Source organism: Diceros bicornis, chromosome 5, assembly GCF_020826845.1.
Source record: "Diceros bicornis minor isolate mBicDic1 chromosome 5, mDicBic1.mat.cur, whole genome shotgun sequence".
NCBI lineage: Eukaryota > Metazoa > Chordata > Mammalia > Perissodactyla > Rhinocerotidae > Diceros > Diceros bicornis.
The window spans coordinates 52,893,420-52,915,719 of NC_080744.1; the positions used below are offsets into that span (position 1 = coordinate 52,893,420).

A 22,300-nucleotide genomic window follows, 5' to 3' on the forward strand; every position below is an offset into this window, starting at 1 on the left:
GAATAGACCCAATTCCAAATATCCTGTGTTTCTTCTTTCCTGCAAAATGTATTTATTGAGCGTCTATTTATGCTGAGTATCGGGGACAGAGCAGTGAATACAGCAGATACAATCTCTGCCTCTGTAGAGCTTATCTCACGGTAAAATCATATATTCTGATTTAGGATTTGGAAAATGTATAGTCACCTATCACTGGCCACGTATGCTAACTCTCCAATGGCAGTAAAACCCTTACAGCAGGAATTTAGGCTGAGTTATTGTTCTGTAGTTTCTCCTTGTTTCCAAGGCATTTGCCACTAAATATATCTTTAGGGAAACAGCCACAGCGTGAGCCTGTAAGTAAATTTTAAGCGATGAATACATCCCAGGGAACAGTTTAACTGAGAGATTCTCTCTGTTTATGCCTGTTGTTAATTCTGCTGCATTTCATGTAGGGATTATGGGATGGTCTTTCAGTGAGTTGTCTCCTTTTCCTTTCTATGCATTTATTAGGGTTTTTGTTTTCAAGGTGTTTTGCCTAGTGTTGTTTCATGCCTAGGAACCTTTAATAGGCCTAGTGTACATTTTTTAAAATTTGATTTTTTAATACCAAGCAGCATTGTAAAGAAGTTTAAAAGAACTTTTTAATTGTGGGGAATTTCAAACATTTACAAAAGGAGACTGAATCATGTAATGAATCATTGACTCTTCACCTGGCCCCAACCACCCTCAACCCTCGCTCAGTCCTGCCCGTCTACACCCCCAGCCACTTCCTCCACCCTGTATCCCAGATGTCATAAATATTTAAGCGTGTTTCTCTAAAAGATAAAGACTATTTCTCAATATAATCACAATGCTATTATCATGCCTAAAAATTAGTATTTATCTTATAGGGAGATGTTTTAAAGGATATGAGAGGAGACAAATTCAGCCACACGGTGCCAAATGTATCAGCTCTTCTTGTTTTGTTCTGTGTTCTCCAGTTTTGGAACAAAAGTGTACTGACATTTTGTGAAAACGATAGCAGTCTCGGCTCCTTTGCACCTTTTCTGGACATAGAGTTTATGATTGGGGCAAACATCAGCTCCCTATCCCTCCATCTAAGAGGAACAAAGCTTGCTCTCTTTAGCTGGATCATATTTACATACTCGGGGTAATTCCCCAGAACCTCTGCCAACTTCTGAAGCTCCCTATTCATTCAGCAAATGTTTGTGAGAAACTCATTGCCTGTCAATCACTGTTAGATGCTGGAGATTTTAGTGGGAAAGAAGACAAACAAGGCCCTAGACTTCTTGGAACTTCCAGTTGATAGGGGAGCAGGCCTTACAGATATAACGATACTAGTAGTCACTCCATTATGGTTGGGTGAGTGTTGTGGTGACCTAACCAGTCTGAAGGGTCAGTGAAGATGTCCTTGAGTGAGAGACATTTCCACCCAGCAGTGGGCACTGCAGGCAGAGGGAATAGCCTGTGTAATGCCCTGAGGCAAGAAGGAGGTTGGCTGATAAAGGAATAGAAAGGAGGTGGTGAGGCTGGAATGGGGTGGGGGCTGAGGGGGAGATGGATCACAGGAGGCTGGGGAAGAGCCTCCCCATCCTGGGCCCACCTCTTCCCAATGGCCCTGGACCCGAGGGCCAGGCTCTTGGCTTCCTGGCCTCTGAGGTCTGGGCTGCCACATGGAGATATGAGTTCAGTTCCTCTCCTGACTCTCAGCTCTTTTGAAGGCATTGTAGTCAAGGAAAGAGCTCACATTTGGAAGGACGTAGAGTTGAATGCTGTCACCTTGGAAGAACTTATAATATTTGCAGAGTAGGGTAATTTGTGAGGATTAAAGAAAATATTGTATATCAAATGGCTAGACAACAAATATTTTCCCCCTTCTCTTTCTTCATAAACGTTCCTCCCCTTTCCCTGTCACAGTCCGGCAGCTCCTCACGCTGCCTCGGAATCCTCTCCTTGTGGAGTGGCCCACGCTGATGGCGCTGCTTCTGAGCAGAGTCCTGTGCTGGGCCCTTCCTTGTGGGTCTTTCATTTAGACCCTAACTTTTTAATAATTTTTAGTTTTAGTTTTTTGAAAATTGAAATAAGAATTATTAATTAAAAAATAATGCCTTTTTTTTGGCCAAAAAACATCAGAGTACAAAAGAGCATAAAAGAAAAAATGAAATCCCGTTTTACTGAGGAAACTGGCATTAAAGGCTTGGATTCCATCTTTCTAGATATTGTATACACACAAACACACATTTTTAAAACACAAAATGGGAATATGAAAACGACTATTTTTCACTCAACCAATCTTCGATATCTTTCCATGTGCATAACGTTTAGATCTGCCACCTCAGTGTTTCACAGAGCTCGTTGTCCTTGGTGTTGTGAGTGTTTTCCTCCATCGGTGGTGGTCCTCTTCTCCCAGAGTGGGCAGGGAGGCTGAGTCCTCTGTATCTGGCCACCTGAGCCTTTTCCTGCAAGCCAGTCCACCTGTGAAAGCGTTTGCTTTGCAGAAATGCATTTCACCAAAACATTGTGTTGTCTTCAGCTTGTTTTTCAGGAACTGGGTGGAGTTCTAACTGAAAGAGCATGTTTTTGTTTCCTGGTATGTGGGGAGTTTCGTTAGAGCTTTTCCGCTTCCTAATTGTATGTCTAGTAAATCAGGGATATTTAATCCCAGCTGTCACTCCACCCAGAGCCATTTCACAGCCCATTCACCTAAACTTATATACGAATTTCAAGAGGTGCTTCAGTGCCTCCGGGAGCCAAGTGTGAGGGACTCAAGTGGAAGCATTTTCTGGAAGCGAATGTGTCACAGCCCCTCATATCCCATCTCTTCCCAAGTATGTGCAGAAAGGTGGGAAGCAAGGGATGTTTTGTTTTCTTACTTCTTAAAAAAGCTCACATTGTAAACAGACAACCAATACAAAAGGGTATAGAGGAAAAATTGGAAGTCATCCTGTTCTCCAGCACCCCTGCCCCATCCCACTGTGCCCTCCTTGGAGGTCATTACTGTTGATAATTTGTCATGTATCTTTCTAGACTTTTCTCTGCTTTTATAAGATTTGAATGAGTGGGATCATAAAGTATTTATTATTCTGCCACAAATGAATGATTTTTAACAGCAAATTACAGGTTTTTTTTGTCAAACATATTTTACGAGTACGTGGAAGAAAGTTGTGCAAAGGTGGTTTAAAAACCGTGGGAGAACTGTTGGGTATTTATCCAAAGAACTTGAAAACACCAATTTGCAAAGGTACATGCACCCCTGTGTTCATTGCAGCATTATTCACAATAGCCAAGACTTGGAAGCAACCTAAGTGCCCATCAAGGGACGAATGGATAAAGAAGATGTGGTATATATACACAATGGAATTCTACTCAGCCATAAGAAACGATGAAATCCAGGCATTTGTGACAACATGGATGGACGTTGAGGGTATAATGCAAAGTGAAATAAGTCAGAGGGAGAAGGTCAAATACCGTATGATTTCCTTCATTAAGTAGTAGATAATAACAACAATAAACAAACACATAGGGACAGAGATTGGATTGGTGGTTACCAGAGGGGAAGAGGGGAGGGAGGAGGGTGAAAGGGATAATTTGGTACATGTGTGTGGTGATGGGTTGTAATTAGTATTTTGGTGGTGAACATGATGTAGTCCATGCAGAAATAGAAGTACAATGATGTACACCTGAAATTTTTACAATGTTATAAACCAATAAAAAAAAAAAAAACATATCAAAAAAAAAATCAAAAAACCGTGGGAGAGTAGAGTTGCTGTTACGGAATTCAGGCTTCTGTACTGTGATTGTTGAGGTACTAGAGTCAGCCCCAGGGAAAATTGGGCATAGGCTAGTTTGTCTATGAAGTCTCAGTCCCTGGTCTTAATTTTTTTCTTGCCCCTTCCCTTCTATGTTGTAGAGGCCCCTACTCTGTCCCTCTACACCTAACAAAGCCTGCAGTATGGGGAGGCATACTTAGTGTCAACAGAATTGGGCTTGAATCTAGATATGTGACTATCAGCGTGTTACTTAACCTCTCTGAGCTGCAGTTTCCTCAGCTATAAAGTGGAGAGGACATCACTGTGTCACAGAATGGTTGTGAAGATTAAACATGCTAAGATGCATTTCTAGCTTATAGTAGCTGCTCAGCAAATCTCAATTTCCCTTTCTCCTGCTTCTTGAGCCTTCATTCTGTAAGGTGTGTTAGGTCTTGGACAGGTTCCCCCTTCCCAAGGTTATTTTCATTTCTACAGTGATCAAGCTTTAACTGAAGGAATTAAGGAGCAGGAAGATTCTTTTGGAGAAAAGACACACTGCCCCTGCTGGCTTTTCAGAAATATTTTATGAATGGTCCCAACAGGCTGTGTACTTACCCCACCTGCTTTCCTTTGAGCTGGCCACAGGGTCAGTCCTAACTGTAGAGGACAATTTGGCTGCCAGGTGGCCACCAATATTCTTCCACTGAGTATCTCAACCTCATGCATTTCAGGCCACATCTTTAGTGATGGGATTGAAAGCAGACAGAGGAACGGGTATAAGGGGAGAAACAGCATTACCAAGAATGTGCAAGTTCAGACACCCGCTGTTGTTATCAGGGACAACACCAGTCCCTCTGGCACTTTTGTGAGAACTGGAAGAAGGCACCCCCTCTGGGGAGATGGGGCCCTGCAGGTGCACTACTAGGTGGGTGGACAGGGCTTTGGTAGAAATTAGAGAAAGGTGCTCTTCCTCCAGGGTGAAGGCAAGCTCCGCCCATGCCAGGTGCAACTTGGTGAGCAGAGACCAGGCTGGGTTTCTCCCGGCCTCTTTCCCTGCTGCCAGGCACCTCAGTGCTGGGCACAACCTTCAAAGCCATATACAGTGGGCTTATTATTACGGCTGTTTCCACGAGGCCTAAAGAGTCATTATTCTTTTCTCTTTTCCTACCTTCTTTTAGTATCCTGACCTAAGCAATGGAGAACCAACCAGGAAACTTCCTCAGGGCGTTGTCTATGGCGTGGTGCGAAGATCAGATCAAAATCAGCAGAAGGAAATGGTGGTGTATGGGTGGTCCACCAATCAGCTGAAAGAAGAGATGAATTACATCAAAGATGTGAGTCATTTAAGGATTTTTTTTTTCTGGTTTTTACTTTTTTTTGTAGCATGTAAGAGGGTGGAGTTGGAAGCATTGAGGTAAACATAATAAGGCATGGAAAAATTCTTAGCATTATAGATGGAATTGTTTCTGCATGTTTTCATGGTAATAGTAAATCTACAGATGTAATTCTGCAATGAAATATAGAGTGAACTTCTGGGTGTTACTAAGTAGGGAGATTCAGGAGACCAATTGGCTTCCTTCTTCCACGTATGACATGGAGGCTCTTAAGTGGTTTTGCTTATTACATTGGACACTCCTAATGTGTGAGTTTGGACAACTGTATAAATCTGGATGCATTTGGCAGCAAGTAATAGAAAAGCCAACTCAAAAAGGAAATTTGTCTTACGTGGGGGTAAGTCTGCGGGTAGGTGGGCTCCAGGCAGAGCATGTCCAGGCTCCGGTTCTATTTCTCTGAATTTCCCTTGGTTCTCTCCTTCAGCCTCAGGCTCATGGCATCGTCTGAAAATATGATGGTGTCTGGGTCTTTTTGTTTTTTTTTTGTGAGGAAGATCGGCCCTGAGCTAACATCTGCCAATCCTCCTCTTTTTGCTGAGGAAGACTGGCCCTGGGCTAACATCCATGCCTATCTTCCTCCACTTTATATGGGACGCCGCCACAGCATGGTTTAACAACTGGTGCGTCAGTGCGCGCCCGGGATCCGAACCGGCGAACCCCGGGCCGCTGCAGCGGAGCACGTGCACTTAACCGCTTGCGCCACCGGGCTGGCCCCTGATGGTGTCTGGAGGAAGTAAAGAGGCCCCTCATTTCTGGTCACGTTTTAGAGACTCTCCATTAAACTTCCCCTTATGTCTCCTTGGCCAAGGCTAGGTCACATGCTTATTCCCAAATCCATCACTGGCAAGGAGAATGGGGTGACTATGGCTGGTTCATTTGGGTTGAAATGGATGCTGGGGAGTCAACCACAATAGACTTCGTCCAACCCAGGCCAATCAATGCCATTTCTTGTATTTAATATCACATTTCTTTTAAACTACATGCTCTTTTGAGAAAATTTGGAAAATACAAAAATATATGAAGAAGAAAACAAAATCACTCATAATTCCACCATGCAACTGGAGCAGTTAACATTTTGGAGCATTTCCTTATAAATTTTTCATTTCTTTTTATCTATCTCCATTTTTTTGTTGTTGTTGTTCTTTTGGTCTCCCTAGATTGATTAACGCCCCTATTGACCAAACCAGAGTGATTAGATAGAGAGGAAATGAGCTGCTCTGACACTGATGGGCCCCAAACACTGATCTGTAGATTAGAAAGTGCTCGTGAGGAGCAGGGGCAGTGTGGGGCAGTGGAGTACCCCCAGGGACCTTGGTTCAAGGTGCAGCTCTGTTTGGCCCAGCCAAACTTTTCCTCTCTCTGGGCTTGTTTTCATCATGTGTAGGTTGTATAGGTTGTGACCCTAAGGTCAAAACCTCCAGCTTTGTGACTCCATTTTATTTGGTGAGTTTGCGGATAACACACCAAGTCATGTTGTCAGCTTTTATATGGGTTTTTGAAAAGAACATCTCTTATCGGATATCAAAAATAATAAATGCTTTGGGTACCTTCTTTAATGTGTCTTGAAAGATTTGGATACTTGTATAATTATAAGGAATAAAAAGTAATCTTGATTAAAAATAATAATAATTGCTTAGCAGAGAAAATGAAGAAAAGTCAAAAAAGCTACATACATACACAAACACACAGGACATGTGTGACAATGACCAGCTTCAAATCCCCAGTCATCCTACCCTCCATATATAATTTTTAATCATTCAGAGTATCTCATTCCTAATTTTCATGTAGAGGAGCAGCTTGAACATTCCCAGTCTCCTATATTTTCCTCATGGAAATACTTAGTCCTTCCTCATTTAACTGCCCCAGATAACATGGCACTGCTCCAGAGGTAAACCTTGTAAGCAGAGGGGACAGTTGCAAATGGCCCAGACAAAGAAAGCAGGTTCAGGCTGGTCATGAATCAGGGATGACATGTGCCCAGGTGGTAGGAGTGGTTCTGACCTGAATTGCCACCCTCCGCTGTAACCTGCAACTGAGAATTATTTTCCAGGTCCCACCTTTTATTTATTTAATTAATTAATTTGTTTATTTTTTTTGTGAGGAAGATCGGCCCTGAGCTAACATCTGCCAATCCTCCTCTTTTTGCTGAGGAAGACTGGCCCTGGGCTAACATCCCTGCCTGTCTTCCTCTACTTTATATGGGACACTGCCACAGCATGGTTTGACGAACAGTGCTTTGGTGCGCGCCGGGGATCCGAACCAGCGAACCCCAGGCCAGCGTGTGGAGCGCGCACACTTAACGGCTTGTGCCACTGGGCCAGCCCCTGGGTCCCACCTTGTATAGCTGGCTTCAAATCCATCCCTGGCCTGCTCGTTCAGGGACAACACAAGTCCCTCTCTTTATGACATTGTTTGTCCTCTCTCACTGTGAATGACTCTGGCCCAGTTGACTTCCTGTAGTATTTGACACCCAGCTCGAGATCCCACCCACTCCACTGGTGAGCAAGCAGCACAGGAGCCAACTCAGGCCCACAGATGAAAGCCATTCTGCCTGCCCAGAATGAAAAGTTGTGCTTTTGGCCTCATTTTCCCAAAATATTTGTAGTTAGTGGCAAGAAAGAATTCTGTTATTAGAATTCATCTGGGGAAGGCTTGGCGTCTTGATTCACTCTCCCTACCCCTGAAATCTCCACTGATATCCTGGCACCCCTAATAAACATGCTGTCTAATTTAAAACAATGTGCTAGCTATGCAAATACGGCTTCTAGGTTAAGTCCCCCCATGCTGTCCCCTACATGCCACCGGTCCTTCTAACCAACTGCTGCCTTGAGCCCTTCCTGTATAGACGTTCTGGAGCCTCCCTGGAGAGGGCTCCCTTGAGACTTCGTGTTCTGTTGGAGGATGCCTGAGGTCTTTGTCCATCCTAAGGGCGCCAGAAGGAGGGAGGAGCCAGGGGCTGTTTGTAAGGTTCTTTTGTTTTTATTTAAAAAAATCTTTAAGGCCTTATTGCTTCTTGATGTGCTGCTACATATGGAGAAACTTAAACAGTGTTTGTGTAAATAGGTGTTTTGGGGATCACCTTGACTGTTGTTATATTTCGTGCCTTGTGTATTACTGGTGATTATTGAGGAACTGACTTGCAAATTCATGGGCTCTCTAGGCTCATAGTTTCCTGCCTTACATTCCAGACATTTATTGCTCTTCGGCAGTCAGAGCAGAGATAGGGAAAATTAGAAGTTGCTTTTGTGTTTTGGTTTTTGGTCCTCTTAGCCACATGTTTGCAGTCAACTTGTTAAAAATTTTCTACTTGTAAAAATGTGTGATAGGAAAAGGGGCAAATCTTGCCTAAATGTGGTTTGAGGGTGATAGGTGAATTTCAACAAACCATTTTTTCTTCAGAACTTATTATTTGGATAATTAATATTTATTAATAATTATAATTATATATAATCATAATATGTATTTATTATTAATATTATTATCATTATTATTGGGATAATTCCCTTGGCTTCTAACTAGAAATCAGGAGTGATCTTCTCCCTTAATTTCCCATATTGTTCTGTTCTTAAGTTGTTTTTTTAATGAGGCCCATCTCTCATTAGGTTTCTTGAAAGTTTTGGCAATCTCGCATGCAAACGTTATAGCTTGATCTCTAACTAGCATCTTTGTGGGCCACAGGTGAGAGCCACTTTGGAAAAAGTAAGGAAGCGAATGTACGGAGACTATGATGAAATGAGACAGAAGATTCGACAGCTCGCCCAGGAACTGTCAGTAAGTCCATATCTCAGTGACCTGGAAATATGGAGGGATTGTAGAGCTTAGAACACCCTCTCAGTGGCTAGTGCCTGAAGATATTTGAGTTTATGATGTTCTTTATGAATGGAATCATATTTTAAATGAACTGAGGGAATTTTATCACAGAACAAAGTTTATTATTATTAAAATGAAGTTTATTATTTTGTGGCAAGAATAATCTTTACATTCAAAGCATCCCTCCAAAGTCAGGAATAAGACAAGGAAGCCAGCTATCACCATTATTATTTAACATTGTGCCTGAGATCCTAGCCAACAGAATTAAACAAGAGAAATAAATTTGGAGGTATAAAAACTGGACAGGTAAATGTAAAACTATCACTATTTACAGACTATATGATTATATACTGAGAAAGTCCAAGTGAACCAATGAAAAATACTACTATAAACAATAAAAGAATTCTGTAAGGTAGCAGGGTAGAAAACTAATAGATGCAAAGAGGTAAAAAACAATACGCAATAGATACAATATGCAAAAAACAGCCAGTTAGAAGAAATTACAGGAACAAAAAACTACCAAATATCTGGGAGTAAACTTTAACAGGTGGAAAGATATACCATGTGCTTAGAAAGGAATCATAAGATGTCAATACTATCCAAGTTAATATATAAATTTAATATAACCCCATAAAAATACCAACAGATTTTTATTTTATGTTGTTTTTGTACAACTAGATGATTCAAGGTATACAGAAAATAAATATGAAGAGTTGGGGGAAATTCTGGGGGAAAAAAAGCAAAAAGTTAGCCCTCTTACTATTACAACAAACTGAAAAAGCCTCAGAGATTAAAACAGCGTAGTGTTGGCACGTAAATAAACAGACATCAATGAAAAAAAGCCCAGAGATGTAGCCCAATGTATGACAAATGTAGCATCTCAAATAAAGAGAGGAAAGGGACTAGTCAGTGTGTGCTGTTGGGACAGACCTATACCTGGATAAATCCCAAATAGATCCAAGACTTAAGTGCTAAATATGAAACTTAAAAGGGCCAGAAGAAAATGTGTGTGAATTCTTTTATACTCTTGAGGTAGGGAAGGCCTTTTCTTACCATGACATGCAATCTTAAAGCCACAGAAAAAGGGTTGATAACTTTGACTACGTTAAATGAAAAACTAATGCTGGCAAAAACACTAAAGTCAAGGTTAAATGACAGACTGGGAAAAATTATTTGCTTTCATATCATAGATAACAGGCTAATTTTCTGAGTATTTAAAAAGTGCCCACAAATCAAGAAGAAAAAGGCTACAACTCATAAAAATAGGCAAAATATTTGTTACAGATAATTTATAGTAAAGATGAAGAGCTCTTAAATGTATGGCAAGATACTTTGCCTCACTCTTAGTGAGAGAAATTCAGATTAAAACCGTCCTGAGATGTAATTCGTATCTAGTAGACAGACAGACTGCGTGAATGGGACAAGACACTGGACTAGCAGTGCTGCGGAGAAAAACAGGCAGACTGCTGGATGGAATGTAATTTTGTATTCCTCTTTAAGGAGAGCAATTTGGCAGTATCTACCAAAATTACAAATGCCTCTGTCCTTTGACTCAGCAATTCTATTCCTAAGAATTTATTCTGTAGCTAAACTCTCACATATGTGAAATGACGTAGGTATGAACTTAGTTATTGCAGCAGTGTTTGTAATAGTAAAAAGATTGGAAGCCTAAATGTTCATGAAGAAGAGGAAAGTAAAATAAATTATATCTCTACAATAGAATACACAGAATTGTAAAAAAAAAAAGAATGAAAAGACTGAATAAGCACTTTGAAAAGAGATATGGAGGGATTTCAAAGATATAGAGTGGATGGTAAAAAGAGTGAGATGCAGGAAACTGTGTATAATGTGCTACCATGTAAAACAGGAAGGGAAAATAAATATATCTGGATTGTTTTGTGTGTGCACAAAAAGTTACTAGAAGGAAAGTCATGAAAGTAATTGACAGTGGTTCCTAACTGAGAGGCAGCGTGGGCAGCGTGCTAACTGAGCGGATGGGACAGGAGTGATCGGGAGATTTATTTTAGTGTGTACCTTTTATACTTTTTAAGTGTTTCAACTATGCGAATATATTACCTACTCAAAAATTTAAGAAAAAATAACCTTCCTCTGGTTTAATCAAGCTAATGCTTGTGGGAAAATTTTTTAAAAAATAGTTGTGATTAATAATCTGGAAGAAGGGGCCGGCCCCGTGGCTTAGCGGTTAAGTGCGTGCGCTCCGCTGCTGGCGGCCCGGGGTTCGGATCCCGGGCACGCACCGACGCACTGCTTCTCCGGCCATGCTGGCCGCGTCCCACATACAGCAAGTAGAGGGATGTGCAGCTATGACATACAACTATCTACTGGGGCTTTGGGGGGAAGAAAAATAAATAAAATCTTAAAAAAAAAAAAATCTGGAAGAAAAAGTCCATGCATATATGACATACCTTCCATTGAGAGTTAATATCTGCAGGAAGGAAGTATAGTTACAACAGTCATGCATTAGAGTTTAGTTTATGGCTGGGCTGTGACATTATCTGCTTAAGTAAGACCTCCTGCCTTGATTATAGGGGTGGGGGCCTATAAACATATCCACCTAGGTCATTCTCGCTGGCATGTAGGAGGGGGTTTGTGAAATTCTCACCTACCTATGGGAATTCCCTCTGCCATCCACTGACAGACACTAACGACTATAATTAAAGCCAAAGGATTAGATTTGCAGTAGATGCGTAAACAATCTCTGCCCTTTGCTTTCCATCCCTTCTCGGGCACACTCTCATTTTCTCATGATAGAACTGTCACAGGAGCTCTATCTCTCTGCCTACAATCTCCTCCTCCAGGCCACACCACATACTGTAGCCAGATTAAGATCACTAAATTACTGCTATGTGAACACACCCCCAAGCAAGAACATTCTACATGCTCCTGGTCCTGGCCTGCTGTTCCAGCTCTCTCCCATCCCCAGGGTGCACCCCTGCTCTATCATGCCTTCTGCTTTCCGTAGCTCCCACAGGCCACCCTTGAGCCTTCCCAGAACCCTTCACTGGAGTTCTCCTGCCTTCCTGGCTTTCTGTATCCAGCCTTTCTTTAAAGTGTAGCTTACAACTGGCCTCTGATGAAACTCTCTCAAACATGTCAATCACACACATCCCACAAAGACAACACAGCAACAGCAGCAGCCACAAAACAACTCTTGAGAATCGGGTGAGCCTGAAGTGTATTCTTTCTGTGGTGAGTAGAAAGAGCAAGATGGCACAAGAAGATATTCTAGCTGGGTTCTGGTTCTAGCTGTGCCACTTTTTAGCTGTTTGTGTGCAAATCTTTAACTTCTCTGATTCCGTTTCCTCCCTATAAAGGCAAACGTTCGGCTGCCGCATAGTGTTGTTGTGAGAACTGAGTGAGGCCCGGTGGGTGAATATGTAAATACTATCCAAAGGAAAAGTGTTCTTCTCTTTCTACTCTCTGGGGCATGCAGATGTTGACTTTTAAATGTAAAGCTTCACTTGAAATATTGTTGAAGTGGATGTGGCTACTATCAGGAGAAAGTTCCAGCCTAACTAAAGATGTTGTGGGTGTGTGTGGATTGGTTTTTTGTAACTGTCCCCTCAATCTGTGCAGATTTCACAGGCTCAGCAGGACTATCTAGAGAATCACATCCAGACACAGTCGTCAGCCCTGGATAATTTTAATGCCGTGAACTCAGCTTTGGCGTCGGACTCCATTGACCTGCAGGTATTCATCTGCTCACTGTCAGACTGGGGGCCCCTGTCACAGTGCAAGCAAGCTTAACCAAGAGCAAGCCCCACGCCTTTCTAGGAAAGTAAGTCGCAGAATGTCCTCGGCCCCTTATTCAGAATCCTTTCAGCATAGCCACAGTCAAGACTGTGCCAGGAAGATGCTGACGGAAGTTGAAGGAAGTGCTTCCGAGCTGAGACTCTAAACCTTTGAGGTGCAGTTGTTTTTGCCTTCATTAAAATGGAGGTTTAGATCCTGAGTTCAGTGCTAGAGATGTCACTTGCTTCACTAGATACCCCAGTGGTCTTAAGTGTCAGTGCCTAAAACAGCATATCAGTCCCCCACTCCCTGTAGCCCGTGTTGCAGGAAGTTCCACCCAATCACAGAAAAGACAGACTTAACCAAAGACAATCCATAGTCATTCATGACAATAACTCCCAGAGGCCGTTAAGCACTTTTTCCTAATTTAGAAATAATTTTGCATTAAAATAAATCATGTGCATTCCAAAGAATGTCTTGTAGTACCAGAGAGGGAAAAGCAGAAAGACTCAGGATCCTACCTTTGTGCAAATATGTGTTGTCAACCCACTTCAGGGGGATTGCTCTCTTGATTAATTTGGCTGGGAGTTAACCACTCAAATGCTGCCCATTATTACTCTTCCAACTGACGCCCCCTTCTAACATGCAAATTAACTTGAAAATGTTCAAAATAAGCATTATATTTATTAGAAACAGCTTCCCTTGGCTTTAGTTTCCAAATATGCAAACAATAGTTTCTGTCCCTCCTCCAACTTTATTTGTCTCTTATCTTTTTACCCTCCTATTAAAAGTTCCACAAGTTGTTTTGAATCCTTTCTGGTTCTATATAAATAATTTATTAGATAAGCAAACAAATTTTCATGTTGGGATTATCTACTTCCCCTAGAACCTAGTATTCTCTAATAACAGCTACTATGGCAGGAGTGCCAACAGCAAAGCTAGGCCACTGTCCCACCCACTGGGTGGGTGTGTGTTTGGATTTGTCTGGAGGCCCGTTTCTAGTGGGGCCTCTGAGTCCCACCCTTTCCTGGCTCTCAGTGCATGCCAGTTTTTCCCTGGCCTCAGACCAAGCCCTACTTTGGGTCTGGTTTAGTCAGTCGCCTTTGTTTTCCCTCCTCCTGCCATCAAGGGGGCTCGCCAGGGCTCCCTTTCCCTCCCTCTTGGGCATCTTCTCACTCCTGGCCAACCAGGAAATGCTGTACCTCACCTGAGTTCAGACTTGGTTGGTATCTGGGTTTTCTTTCCCATCATACTTCTGATTTGCCACCCTGCTGACACTCCAAGCATTTACTTCCGAGGTGAGCTGTTGGAACAAGGTCAACCCTAACCCAGGTACCCTGACTGATTCCTAGGTATGGTCCAGTCTCTTAGAGGAGGGCACACAAAGGAACCTTATAATGAAAAGATTAAAAACCATTGTTTAAAAAAAAAAAAGAAAAAGAAGAAAATAAAGGTACCATCTCATGGCTCGGAAACTTGACTGAATCTGAAGATAGTTGGTTTCTTATTTCTGCAAGGCGCCAACCTCTTCCATTGTCCAGTCTACTCTTTTCATTATTATTGACAGTGAGACTAGACCCTTGGTTTGATTTCATAGAATGTCAGGGCTGGAAAGAACTGTCAAGATGATCACCAGTCCCCTTGTTTTATGGATCAACAAACTGAGGCCAACAGAGAGAAATGACTTGAACCAAGGTGTCTAGCTAGTGGCAGAGCCAGGACTAGAACCCTGGTATCTTGGTCCAGATGTAGGTTCATGAGCATAAGAGCAGCATCTGTAATGCCAGTGGGGCTTGGGGAGGGGGTGGTTGGGCCAGGCGGTTTCTAAGGCCCCTTGCAGCTCCAGTGTTCTATGATTCCATGCTTCCAAATGGCTTCCATATTTTCTTTAATATCTATTTACCACCATCGAAAATCCTTTCTCCTGATTCGAGTAGGTTTAGAAAAGAGGCTTATTATCCAGAGTGGAGGCTGTGGAGTTGGAGGATCTTCAGAAACTGATCATCTACAAAGAGGACAAAGGTGTTCGAAAGTGTGTCCAACACCAGAATTTCCAGATCTTCTGATTGACAGTTGGAGATGACGTGGGGAGGTGGTAGAAGGTGCCTGTAACCCACTGTCCAGTTGTGGGAATTCTGGGGTTATGGAAGCCATTTTTCGGTAAGGAGAGTTAACTAGGTAGAACTTGAAGCGTTAAATAGCAACAATATTAAATATTCTTGCTCCAGTGGGTGGCCTGGAGCAATAATCAATGGGCTTTCCACACTTGTCAGGCTCTTGTCTGAGTCAACAAAGCCTGTTCTCTGGTATTCCTTCACCTCTGCCCTTCTGTGCCTAAGGGTGGAAGGTGACACATTTGCAGGCCTTGCAGTAACCTCAGCCATGTTGTCTCTGTCCTGTCAGGCGGTCTAGAAGTCACTCAACAGTACAGAAGTGACAGCCCCTTTAAGAAAAAAGAAGAATATCTCCGTTCTACAAAACACATATTTTATTTTCTGATTTCGTTGTCGGAATTTGGAAAATATAGAAAACACAAAGAAGAAAATAAATATCATCTGTAATCCTATCACATAGTGAAAACCATTATTTGTATTTTGGTGAATTTCCTTCTAGTCCTTTTTTTTTTTTTTTAATGCCTAAGCACATTTGAACAAATGCTTATACATTTCTTCCCAAAATGGGATTAATTTGTACTTACTATTTTCAAACCCATTTTTTTCTGTGTGTAATGATGTATTATGAACACTTTTCCTTGGAAAGACTCCATTTTAATCCATCTCCATCCACCCTAAGCAGGGGCAAGTGGTATTGGCAGCAGCTGTAGGGTATTAAGGAGGGGGCTCACTGGCCTACCCATTTACAGGGCGGCAGACCCCTTGACCACTGTAGGGGCTTCAGTCATTCAAACACCGGGGTCCCAGGCTTGCAGCTTCTGTGGGCTGACATCTGCCTTAGTGTAATGACAAAGGGATGTCCCACTGCGTGACTCTGCCATGTTTCCTCACACCACCAGATCTGGTTTCATTTTTATTTTCATCCCAACAGAAAACCCTTGTGGATGTTACTTTGGAAAATAGCAACATCAAGGATCAAATCCGAAATTTGCAGCAGACATATGAAGCATCCATGGACAAACTTCGGGAAAAGCAGAGGCAGTTAGATGTGGCGCAAGTGGAAAACAGGCTGCTGAAGATGAAGGTAAAGTGCAGGAGCCAAGATCTCTTGCTAACCTTTCTCCTCTCTCTCCTCCCATCTTCAACTCTTCCATTTCCTTTTCTCTTAGTTGGATTTTGTTTCCCTTTGGTGGCCAACTCCGTAGGGCTTTACTTGAAGGCACTGAGGAGGTTTCTGGGTTCACAACTGTCAGTCCAGATTGGGGTACCCCATATAGACCCCCACTAGGGACTCCTGCCTTGGCCCTCAGTGGCTGAGACAGTCATCATGGCCCTGCTTTTACGAACTGTGAGAGTACTTGGGGTGTCCACAGGTCTTGGCCTTGAGAAGCTTCACTGTTCAGATTTTCTCTGAGGCCCAAGGCCTTTCTGTCTGGTTTGACAATAAAGAGCCGAGGGGCACACAGGAAGAAAATGATGGGTGACCAGGGACTCTGGGCAACGTCCGTCTTGCCTACCAGGCTGTATTTATTCCTCAGCTGGGCTTCTAATGCCCTGGATGTGTTAGTGCTCCTCCCAAACTTGAAACATGAATAGATTCCCTTCCCAGTGGCAGGAGCAGACCCATGCATGGCTCATAGAAGTCACTCAACAAATTATTTCCTGAATAAATTTGTTTTTATTTGTTTGTGGTTTTCAAATTGTGTTCAGTACAGCCTTAGGCGCTGTCCTAGAGGAGAGGGCCTTATGGGCAGTGTAGCCATAGAATTTATTGCTCCAACCGAAGATATTTGGGAGTGAAAGGTGGTGCTATTAAGAATGTAGAGAAACAAATTCGGACATGTGGTCCCCTCCCTACGGGCTGCCTCAGATGGGGAGGCAGGACTGCCACACTGCACTGTGTCATCTCTGTGCTTGTGGTCCCACAGGGTTGTGCCGTTACAGTCCACGTGGCCAAACACAACCACCCTGGGGAGGTGGGGGAGGGGGACCAGAGAACTATAGAGTAGATCAGCTCCTCTTTGCTTTCACTTCAAACTCTTCTCTTTACTATTTCATATATCGTATTTCTGTGTGAGAGTTACTTTGAAAAAAGGGGTTGCTGAAAGAGTCTGAAATTACTGGAGTCTTTTCCTTAGTGTAGGAGCTTGATCCAGTCATTCATCCCACAAATACATATTGAGTGTCTACTGTATGTGCCTGTCCTGTACATTCCTGTTTGTTCCAGGGTGGTATGGCCTCAGGGGTCTGGGGACTTCATCAGGCAGTTTGGCAGTCTGGCTGCTTCCACGGAGACCAAGCCTCTAAATGTAACCTACAGTCGCCTGTTTTAGAGACTAATTGCTTTACTTAACTCCCTCGATCCCCCTCAAAAAAGTTACAGGACTCAGAGTATTTCACATGACCTAGATGCAGAGTAAACAGGACTAGAGGGACAGAACTCTTTCTAGAAGTCTGTGTTTGTAGTGGAAATGGAGTGCAGGATGCATTGGGTCTCTCTCAGCTGATGATAATCTCTGTTCAGGATTTTCCTTTTTGTTGCTTCTTAGTACCAAAACTCGCCCAGTGATGAGAAGGGAGAATTAGAGGGCCTCAAGAGAGACTTTTGTCCAATCTTTGGAGTAAACATCATGTAACCTATTGAAGTTGAAGTATACCTCACTTATCTAGAGCTTCCATATCCAGCAAACTCTGCTCTCTGGAACAAGCAGTAAGCGAGAAGGAAGGGACACAAACAGAACTTCAGCAGCATAAAATCAATGGCATGAAGTTCACAGGCAAGGGCAGGACCTGGGGTAGAAAGGAGACACCAGCCACCTCCAGCCTAAGCCCTACCCGCCCACGACTCTACTGGCTTTTTCTCATCCTGTAAGCTGGGCCTGCACAAGCCAGTAGGAGTCCCTCGCTTAATGTTCCCCAAACCAGGCGGGAATGTTTCCAGATGCAACATTTGGGAAAGCACAAAGGTATGGAAAGGATGGATCCAGATTTCTTATATGAGCTTAACTTAAGTCTTTCCTAGAGACTGGCCAGTGCAGCTAATGGGACAGCCTCAACTCCATGTGGGCAACTTCTCTTCAAAGGCCGCCTTGCTTTTCTGACATAAAAATTTTTTAAAGTAATGTAGGCACATGGGGGAGGGGGAAGCCAAACAATGTGAAAGCTAATCTAGAAAAAGGCTTGTACCATTTTACATTCCCACCAGCCATGTAAGATTTCTCCACCTCCTCTCCAACACTGTTACCATCTGTCTTATTGATTATAGCAAACCTTGTGAGTGTGAAGTGGTGTCTCATTGTGGTTTTGCATTTCCCTGATAACTAATGATGTTGAGCATCATTTCTTTTGCTTATAGGTCATTTGTATATCTTCTTTGGGATATCTATCAGATTCTTTGCCCATTTTTAAATTGGGTTATTTATATTTTATTAGTGAGTTGTAAAAATTCTTTATATATTCTGGATGCAAATTATTAGATATGTGATTTGCAAATATTGTCTCTCACTCTCTGGGTTGTCTTTTCACTTTCTTGCTGGTATCCTTTGAAGCACAGAGTTTTTGATATTGAATATTGATGAAGTCTAATTTATTTTTTGTCGCCTGTGCTTTTGGTGTTGTATCTAAGAAGCCATTGCCTAATCAAAGGTCACAAAGATTTACCTTCGTTTTTCTTCTAAGAGTTTTATATTTAGGCCTTTGATCCATTTTGAGTTAATTTTTGTGTACGGTGGGTTAGGGGTCCAACTTCATTCTTTTGCATGTGGCCAATCCAGTTGTCCCAGCACCATTGTTGAAAAGACTATTCTTTTCCCATTGAATGGTCTTGGTAGATAATTTTTTGAAATTTAATTTTTTATGATAGGTACATTATTCACTTAGTTTCAAAGTCAACCTATAAAACAAAGTATGTTAAGAAACAGAATGTCTCTATCTGTAACATCCCTTTTTCTCTGTTACCCCTCCTTCCTCCTATAGATAACCTTTTTATTTTTATTTTATTTCATTTCATTTCATCGTATTTTATTTTATTTTATTTATTTTATTTTTTTGGTGAGGAACATTTGCCCTGAGCAAACATCCGCTGGCAGTCTTCCTCTTTTTTTTTTTTTTTTTTTGCTTGAGGGAAACTAGCCCTGAGCTAACATCCATGCCAGTCTTCCTCTACTTTGTATGTGGGACGCCTCCACAGTGTGGCTGATGAGTGGAGTAAGTCTATAACCGGGATCCGAACCCATGAACCCAGGCCGCTGGTGTGGAGCGCATGGAACTTGAACCATTTGGCCAGGTGGCTGGCCCCAGATAACCTTTTTATTTTTTAATTTTAAAGTTTATCCTCCTCTGATCTAATTCTAATAGCGTAGTGATCTTATTTTCAGCCCACAACAGAATACAGTAGTCCCCCCTTAACCACAGTTTTGCTTTCCATGATGTCAGTTACCTGTGGTCAACCGTTGTCCAAAAATATTAAATGGAAAATTCCAGAAATAAACAATTAGTAAGTTTTAAATTGTGTGTTGTTCTGAGGATCATGATGAAATCTCATGCTCTCCCATCCCGCCCTGGATGTGAATCATCCCTTTGTCCAGTGTATCCACGCTGTGTGCGCTACCCGCCCATCTTGTTCATCAGATTGACTGTTGTAGTATTGCAGAGCTTGTGTTCAGGTAACCCTTATTTTACTTCATAATGGCCCCAAAGCGCAAGAGTAGTGATGCTGGTAAAGAGAAGCCGTAGAGGGCTTCCTTTAAGTGAAAAGGTACAAGTTCTCAACTTAAGGAAAGAAAAAAATCGTAGGCTGAGGTTGCTAAGATCTGTGGTAACTTTTTATTAGAGTATATTGTTATAACTGTTCTATTTTATTATTAGTTATTGTTAATCTCTTCCTGTGCATAAATGATAAATTAAACTTGACCATAGGTGTGTACGTATAGGAAAAAACACAGTGTATTTTCCCATTGAATGATCTAGAGTTCGGTACTATCCATGGTTTCAGGCATCCACTGGGGGTCTTTGAGCGTTATCTCGAGGATAAGCGGGGACTACTGTACTCAAGAATTAAAAAAGCTTATCCTTCTAAGGCCAATTAGAGTGTGGATATATTAACCAGAGAATAAGTTTTGTTAAAACTGATAGAGTATGGGCCGGCCCCGTGGCTTAGGGGTTAAGTGTGCGCTCTGCTGCTGGTGGCCAGGGTTCAGATCCGGGCGCGCACCAACGCACTGCTTCTCCAGCCATGCTGAAGCCGCGTCCCACATACAGCAACTAGAAGGATGTGCAGCTATGACATACAACTATCTACTGGGGCTTTGGGGGGAAAATAAATAAATAAATAAAATCTTTAAAAAAAAACTGATAGAGTAAAAGATAAAATTTCAGGAGCAAAAGAACATTAGACAAGAAAAATCAGGGAAGAAAGGGGTTAATAAGACAGTGGAGCATGGACACATTTTAGAGAGAATTCAATTTAAAAATGGCTAAATTTGGGGGGCAGGGTTGATAGTTAGAGAGGTACATTTCCGCCTTTTGAAAAATTCAGTCCCATGGCGCACCTTTTCCTGACGTTGCCAAATCAATTCATGTGAAGTGCTGCTTTTTATTTCTGTGCACCTGCTCGCCGCGTTTCCTTCTGCCTTCTGTCGTCTCCTCCGTTAGTTCCTGCTGCTTCTATCTGCTGTGGAGCCCTGGTCAATGGGCCCACTCCTCTGTGTGCCCACACGTGACACATACAGAGTGAAAGGTGCCGAGTCCCTGGGCCCCTGCAGAAGCTCTGAAACGAGTCTCTTTGCAGGTGGAAGCCTGCCAGGAAGCCAATGCCGAGGTGATGAGAGAGATGACCAAGAAGCTGTACAGCCAGTATGAAGCAAAGCTGCATGAAGAGCAGCAGAAGCACAATGCCGAGAAGGAGGCTCTCCTGGTGTGTATGTCGCAGCTGCTGATAAGATAACGGAGCATTTGGGGTTCGTTATTGTTGCTGAGATTTAGATAGTCCAGTTTCTGCTTGGAGGTAAGTTAGTGGACTCTGACATGGGTGAGGGATCAAGGAATTTATTCATTTGCTCATTCACTCCCCTCCCCTCTCCCTCCTTTCCTTTATTCATCCCCCTCCCTGCTCAGAATAGTTACCAATCTCTGTCTCTCAGCACACCCCTTTCTCTAGCTAATCTGACCATCTGCCAGCATCTAAGTGGATCCTGGGCTTACCTGCAGCTCTGCCCTTCATCACTCCATGTGCTCCTCTCTACCTGAAATTTCCTCCTTCCCTGTCCTTGATCCTACATAAGCTCCCTAAAAGTCTTGAAAAGGCTCCCCTCTCCATGACTGAAGTCTTTCCCGTTCACACAGCTAGAAGGGTTCTCCTGACCTTGGGAACCCCAGTCTCTCTGCTCTTTGCTGTGGCGTTCTCTTGTACCTAATCACAGAGGTGGGCAGGACGTCTCATATCGTGGCTTCTCTAGGAGAGCATAAGTTCCTCAAAGGTAGGGACTCTGTGTCGGCCTTACCTCGTGTACTTATGGGCTTCATAAATGTGCCAAATGGTTGACTGAGTTGGTGCTTTGCAGTCTGGGAGAAAGATCTGGGCATTCTGCATTCAATTCCAGATCTGGCCCCAATTCCCTTTACATTGTTGGCGAATGTGGTGACACTCTGAGCATCTAGTCAAGGGATAAATAACATTTGCAGGCTCTTGTTAGACATAAGGACTCAAGGGAAGAAAGGGGAAAAAATCTAGGCCCATTAAAAAGCCACACAATGTGTCTTTATTCACAGGTGAGAACCAGAATCACGGAAGTTGAGTTCATGATCTGTGAGACACTTCTAGGCCTCAAGGTCGTGCTATTAAAGAGGCATCATGAATTTAGCAAGGCCAGAGCTGTTTGGACCCTGGTTGGTATCCTAGGGACTCCGTGGCTGTGCTGAGGAGAGTGTGTTTCTTTTGCAGGAAGAAACCAATAGTTTTCTGAAAGCGATTGAAGAAGCCAATAAGAAGATGCAAGCAGCAGAGATCAGCCTACAAGAGAAAGACCAGAGGATTGGAGAGCTGGACAGGCTGATTGAGCGCATGGAAAAGGTAACAGATGCAGCCTTGGGCCTATTGCTCACCTGCCCAGACTCCCCTGCATTTCTGCGGTTCCCTTGCAGGCCTGTCTGAGGGTATGAGTAGCTCTCAACACTGAACCCTCTCATCCCTCCAATTCATGATTTAAAAAAGAAAGACAAAATGTAAAATAAAGTAGGAGGCAGTCCAACAAAGTTCTCATTTTCTCATGGTAGTGATTTTGATGCTTTAGAAAACATTATATATAAAATTATGTACAAAAGTTAATATTTTAGCAGCTCTTCTTTGCTGGGGCCCCAAGCATGGACTTAGTTTACTTGTTGAGTAATCAATCCCTATTTATTTTATTTATTTATTTATTTATTTATTTTGTGTGTGAGGAAGATCAGCCCTCAGCTAACATCCATGCCAATCCTCCTCTTTTTGCTGAGGAAGACTGGC

The 22,300-nt window shown here is 42.6% G+C and overlaps 1 protein-coding gene across 2 annotated transcripts in view; it reads left to right on the forward strand.

Annotated features, from left to right (window-relative positions):
• Positions 1 to 22,300, forward strand: part of MYZAP (myocardial zonula adherens protein) — a 90,935-nt gene that overhangs the window by 20,596 nt on the left and 48,039 nt on the right. For both annotated transcript variants that reach the window (XM_058541685.1, XM_058541684.1), the window contains exons 3-8: positions 4,910 to 5,065; positions 8,804 to 8,896; positions 12,533 to 12,646; positions 15,734 to 15,886; positions 20,591 to 20,716; positions 21,743 to 21,871. In XM_058541685.1, coding sequence (XP_058397668.1) covers positions 4,910 to 5,065; positions 8,804 to 8,896; positions 12,533 to 12,646; positions 15,734 to 15,886; positions 20,591 to 20,716; positions 21,743 to 21,871 — 771 coding nt within the window. The remainder of the gene's footprint in view (positions 1 to 4,909; positions 5,066 to 8,803; positions 8,897 to 12,532; positions 12,647 to 15,733; positions 15,887 to 20,590; positions 20,717 to 21,742; positions 21,872 to 22,300) is intronic.